We start from the raw sequence: 6,000 nt of genomic DNA, 5'->3' as shown, positions 1-6,000 counted from the left end.
TAGATGTCTGCCGTGGGGCCAGAGATTAGTCATGCTAACGTTCCTGGCACCTGGGGATGTTGATGCTGCAGGGCCGTGGACCACTTTTTGAATAGTAGTAAGAGTGAAGTAGGGTCAAATCTGTTCGGTGAGAGACTCATGCAGGCAGGTAGGAAAAATGGGGAAAAGGACGGAGGCAGAGACTGTCCGGCCGAAAAGGTGAGGATGTTAGGAAGAAGCCGAGGTTCCGGGAGCGAGCGAGGATGCGCAGCCTGGGCTGGGAGGCGGCGGGTGCGGGCGGCTCCGCGGCTGCGCGGGCTGCAGGCGGGGGGCGGACGCGTGCTGGCGGCGACGCAGTCCCGGCCCCGCGCCCGCGGCGCCCCCGCTGCGGCCCGAGCGGCCTGGCTGCGGGATCGGAGCGCAGCGATGGCGCGGTCGCGCCGGTCCTGGGCGCAGCTGCTGTTGCTCCTGCTGGCCGGGCCGGCCGCCTGTGCAGCCAGCCCGGCGGACGACGGCGCGGGCCCGGGGGGCCGGGGGCCCCGGGGCCGCGCGCGGGGGGACTCGGGCGGCGACGAGGCCGTGCCGCGCCACGACTCCTCCTACGGCACCTTCGCCGGGGAGTTCTACGACCTGCGCTACCTGTCCGAGGAGGGTGAGGCTGTGGGAGGATGAGGGGCTGCGGGAGCGGAGGCCCGGGATGCGGGACGGAGGCGGCAGGAGTGGGGTGGGGGGCGGGGGCGGGGGCTCGGTTAGAAGGCGAATGGAGGCTCCGCTGGCTCAGCCGAGGCCCGACCGCGGAGCGCAAGGCTCACCCTGCCCATCGCCCTGGAGAAGAGACCCGGAGAGCTGTCAGCGCCTTCCACCCGCTGCTGGCTTTACAGGTGGGGAGACTGAGGCCGGGAGGGAGGTGGTCAGCCGAGTCCTGCGAACCTGCGGACAGGTGGGGCTGAGTCAACCCCCGCCGCCCCCCTCGCGCTCTCCCCCGGTTCCGCCACCCCCCCTTTCCCCGAGTTTTCAGCGTCTGTCTGTGACAGGGACAGGGTAGCGGATGGTAAGGGAGGAGACTGCCATCTGGCCTAGAGTGTGTGAAATCAGAGTAGCTGGTGGGAAGCCCAAGTCCTCTCTTAAAGAGAGATTGCCTTGTTTCTTCCATGGCTGTATTGACCTAAATTTGCCGTGGCTAGTGTTCCAACTTCGGCGTTCTGTTCCTGCGCGCTGCCCAGCCCCCGAGAGCTGGGTCACACCTCCTTCCCCACTTCCATCCCCCTTCTGTACTGTTTTCCCACATGTCATGGACCCCTAGTGTGAACCATCATTGTTGGGGTCTCCTGGGTCCAGCGATTGGAGGTTTGTCACGCAGACCTCCCTGCACAGGCAGTATTTCAGTGAGCACAAAAGCCAAGCTGATTCTCTTCAGAAGAAATGGAAACTGGCTTCTTATTTCCGCTATTTGGAAAGTGATTTTCCTTTTCTCTGCTAAGAGGAATATCTAAGAATCAAGTTGGGGTTTGAAATGTTGTGTGTCCCTGCAGCTGATAGGATGCTGGGTGTATCTGTTATTTAGGATTAAGTTTAGCTACCTACAACAAACACACATTAACAACACAAATAAGATAGAAGTTCCTCTGTTACAGAAGTAGGCAGTCTAGAACTGGTCATCTGAGACACTAATCCTGGTCTTCTGCTTCTTCACAACTCTTAGTATGTAACTTCATGGCCCCAAATGGCTGCTTGATCGCCAGCCATTGCATTCACTTTCCAGACAGTGGGAAAGAAGAAGTGGGAAGAAGGTCACTGATTATAAAGAGATTACTCAGAAATCCCATGAAACAATTCCACTTACACTTCATTAGCCACAACCTAGTCATGTGCTCACACATAGGTGCAAAGGGGACTAGGAAATGTAGCCTTTTAGCTGGAAAGGAATATGACTAGTTCAAAAATTGGACTTACTGTGTTCTATGGAGAAATGGATTTGGGGAAATAGATTAGTTGGGTAGATGCTTACCTGTTGAAACAGGGACCCCAACGTATAGTGGCTTAAATAAGATAGTTTATTTTTCTCTCACATGGGTCTGACTGTTCTAGACTGGTAGGCCAGCTCTGTTCCACAGTGTCATTCAAAGACCTCGGTTCCTTCCTTGTTCCTGCATGCCCTAAGGCTTTGTCCTCCTCAATGTGGAGGTCATGTTGCTTGGATGTCTTCTTTCAAGCTGGAGGAAATGAGGAAGAGAGGAAGTTCAGGATAAGCAGTTACCTTTTAGGCTGGTTGCACAAATCCCTGTTATTCACATTCCTTTGGCAAGAACCTAATCATTTGACTTAGCTGCATGGGAGGCTTGAAAGTGGAGTCTTCTAGCTGGGCAGCCATGTGGCCTGGGAGAAGGAGAGAATGCAGGGGCAGGGTAGAAGGACAGCAAGCAGAAGTAGAATCTATCGCTCTGAGAAAGAATACATAGTATAGGACTTCCCTGGTGCTTCAGTGGTTAAGAATCCACCTGCCAATGCAGAGGACAGGGGTGTGATCCCTGGTCCCATACGTGGCAGGGCAGCCAAGCCCACACGCCACAACTGCTGAGCCTGTACTCTGGAACCCATGAGCTGCAATTACTGAGCCCATGCCCTAGAGCCCATGCTCGACAAGAGAAGCCTCTGCAATAAGAAGCCCGCGCACTGCAACTGGAGAGAAGCCCTGCTTTCTTCAACTGGAGAAAGCCTGTGCACAGCCACAAAAACCCAAAGCAACCCCAAAATAAAGACTACATAGTACTAATACAAAAGCCATCTCTTTCTGAAAGCATTTAATACACAGTGATGCTGTTCATAGTCTGCTTAGCACACGGCCAGGTGACTCAGAGGTGGCATGTGAGAAATTATATTCTCGCTGGGCACGTGTTCTCTACTGGAGGACAAGGTCAGATTCTATGTCAGTTTGTACGTGCAGAGAATGGAGTTAGTTGTGTAGTCCAGGCAGTTTTATGAACTGGACATCAGGTGGGCTGCAGCCCTAAGAAAGGCTTTACAGAGTTGAACCAGGAAGTCTAAGAGACTTTGGTGAGACGGAAGGGGGAGGCACTTGGGTGAGGTGAGCCTACAGGGGTAAAAGGCCTGGGATCGGTGTACAGATTCCTATTTTGTCTGCTTGCCACCCTTGACCATTCTGCACATGCTGCCTGAAGCCTGGCTCTAACCCTCAAAAATCTGTGATAGTTCCAACCTCCTCCCTGGATGAAGCTTCATCTCCTATACCTGGAGTTTTCTCTCTGACTCAACTTTCTTTTACAACCACCTCTCACTCCTGTCTCCCTTGCACTGCCTTCATTGTCCATTCTGCTCCTTTCTCTGACCATTTTGCTTATCTTCAAAGGCTGACCCTTCAACCATCTGGTGGGTGCTAGTGGGGATGTTTATGAGGTAAGCCTCTTAGGGGTTAGCATCTCTTCCAGATTACCCTGGACCTAGGCTTTAGCCTTGTGGGTCTGAGTAGAGACTTTCCCAGGATCCTTAGAAATCATCAGTGACACTGCTTTAAAAGGGTGCTGCCAGAGAGGGAGAAGCAGAACCAGGGGATGTCCCAGAAGGGTGTCCCATCCAGAAGGCGAAAGAAAAGAGGGTATCATGAAGTGTCATATGCCATGGGGAGGCCCAGGGAAGACTTAAAGCAGTTGACAGATTCAGAAAATGAGAGGCAATGGGCAGGTTCTCCTGGGATGAATTCAGTGAAGGAAGGAGGGAGCCTAGTTGATGCTGAAGGAAGTGGCAAGTGAAGAGGTGGAAATAGTACCTTTAAACTATTCTTTCCTTCTGTCAGTGCAAGTGGGGTTATTTTTTCTAGTGATTGAGCTATTTGTTTTTCTCTATGCAGGGTACCCCCTTCTCAGGTTCAAAATTGCCAACAGACTGAATTTTTAAAAATTAAAAAAAAAAGCAGCCTGGTAGTGTGAAATCAAAAAAAGGGAATTAGAATAATGGGATGGAGAATTTCCTGAAACTATAGGACAGCCCAGTGATCATTACCTACCTTGTTCAGGGACCATTTCTCCAGTGTCCAGATTGTGCAAGACCCCCAGGCCAGAGAGTGAACACTGGCCAATTTGATGTTTCTAATAACCTCCTAAACTGTTTGTTTTTTAAACTTTAGTTATGTTTTGATTTAATGATGCTAGCTTTCAGAATTCTTGGGGTCTCCCACTGTCTAAGCCTATACTACTCTTCCTTTACAGTCCCAGCTCAAATGCCACCTCTTTCAGGGAGTCTTCCCTGATTTTCTTCTCCCATTCCCTGCTGCTTGGCAAGGTATTTTCCCACAGCACACTGTCTAACCCTGCCGTGACTCTTGAACTCTCTGTGGTTGAGTTTGGACAGGTTTTTGGTGCTTGAATCCTATGATTCATACCTTTTCCCCTTGAGATTCTCAAGCCAGAATCTATGTATTCAGAATAACAATAGAATATAAAACAGATTATTGCATGATTACAGGCAAACCTCCTGTTCTGAGGGTTCTCTGGAAAAAAAAAATCGAATTGGACATTGAAAGTGAAAGTGTTAGTTGCTCAGTCATGTCTGATTTTTTGCAACCCCATGGATTGTAGCCCACCAGGCTCCTCTGTCCATGGAATTCTCCAGGCAAAAATGCTGGAGTGGGTTGCTATGCCCTTCTCCAGGGGATCTTCCCAACCCAGGGATTGAACCTGGGTCTCCTGCATTGCAGGTGGATTCTTTATTGTCTGAGCCACCAGGGAAGCATATATACTAAGACTAAAAGACAACCTCCCAACATGGGTACATGCTACAGTATCTATTCGTTTGTATTTCGGTTTGAACAAAGATCGCATCACCTTGTTCAGTGAAAAAGTAGAAATAGTATATAGACTGTTTGGGGGCAGAAAAATAAAATGAAAACAAATGACAGAAGGGGTGGTCAATAATCTAAATCTAATTTATCTCTATGAATCTAGCCCAATCATAACACTAATTTGTGCTAACTTTTATTAAGTGCTTCCTGTGTGCCAGTCCCTGTCCTAAGTACCTTATCCATATTAACTTTATTCTTTAGGGCAACACTGACTTAGACACTCTTGCCATTCACACTTTAGAATTAAGGGAAGTGACCTACAGAAGATTTAAATGTTGTAGCTAAAGTCGCACAGCTAGAAAGTAGCAGAGAACGGGGTGGGTTTGTTGATTGACCTTATGGATAAGGGGGTACAAGGTGCTGACCTGCTCTTGGAAATGCAATTGAACAGATAGGATGGGGCATTTTCATGGGCAGATTAGAGAAGAGGGGCTTGGAAGTGATGGGGTAGTCCACTGGGAGCGGCAGGTTCCTGAGTGATGGAGTGCTACGACGAAAGCTTTGCTGAACAGACTCCACGTGGGTGGAGTGTTCCATTTTACAGAGCCCCTTGACATTTTCGCTTCTCTGTGTGGCTCTGCTAAGCAGAAATGATTCAGACAGTCCAGAAAGAGAAAGTGGCTGCAGCATGCCATCACTCTCGGAGATGTGAACAGATAATTTCTGGTTAAAGCTTCTCAAGGAATTAAGTACTAAATTAATACCTGAGAGCTGTGATCCAAGGAGTTAATTAGAAGCAATAAATAGCAAACCAGAAGCCATTAACCACCCAGTGGAGGATGGCAAAACAGGCTCAAGGGATTGCAAAAGAGGAATGGATAGTGGCTGTGAGTTCGACAAGCTTGGAAACCACAAAAGAGAACCTGGAAAAATGAACCAAGAAAATAAGTGCCTCTTGTGTGATAGGAATAGCTGAAGGCAGAAAAAAATGGCTTTCATCCTGCTTCAAAACAGAATAGTTATTGGAGGGGTTTATAGGACACATGTGAGAAGAAGGAAAGTGAAAGAGAAAAAAAAAATTGGCCCCAAACCAATATGATTTGATCTTAACCCAAATTTTAATTTTAGATAAAGAGGAAAAGAAAAAAGATAGCACTCAAACGGAAAATGGAGGGAAAGGAACAAATAAACAAAAACATAAAAAACCAGTAATAAGGGACCTCCCT

The 6,000-nt window shown here is 49.0% G+C and overlaps 1 protein-coding gene across 3 annotated transcripts in view; it reads left to right on the top strand.

Moving 5' to 3' along the window:
* Nucleotides 1–248: 248 nt before the first annotated feature.
* The window catches only part of FRRS1L (ferric chelate reductase 1 like), a 28,630-nt gene continuing 22,878 nt past the window's right edge, over nt 249–6,000 (top strand). Inside the window, exon 1 of one of the 3 annotated variants that reach the window (XM_043453102.1) lies at nt 249–631. In XM_043453102.1, coding sequence (XP_043309037.1) covers nt 406–631 — 226 coding nt within the window. In that variant the 5' untranslated portion in view covers nt 249–405. The other 2 variants (XR_006266605.1, XM_043453103.1) reach the window with 2 other exon arrangements.

This window comes from Cervus canadensis, chromosome 30, assembly GCF_019320065.1.
Source record: "Cervus canadensis isolate Bull #8, Minnesota chromosome 30, ASM1932006v1, whole genome shotgun sequence".
NCBI lineage: Eukaryota > Metazoa > Chordata > Mammalia > Artiodactyla > Cervidae > Cervus > Cervus canadensis.
This window is presented reverse-complemented; position numbering and strand designations above follow the sequence as displayed.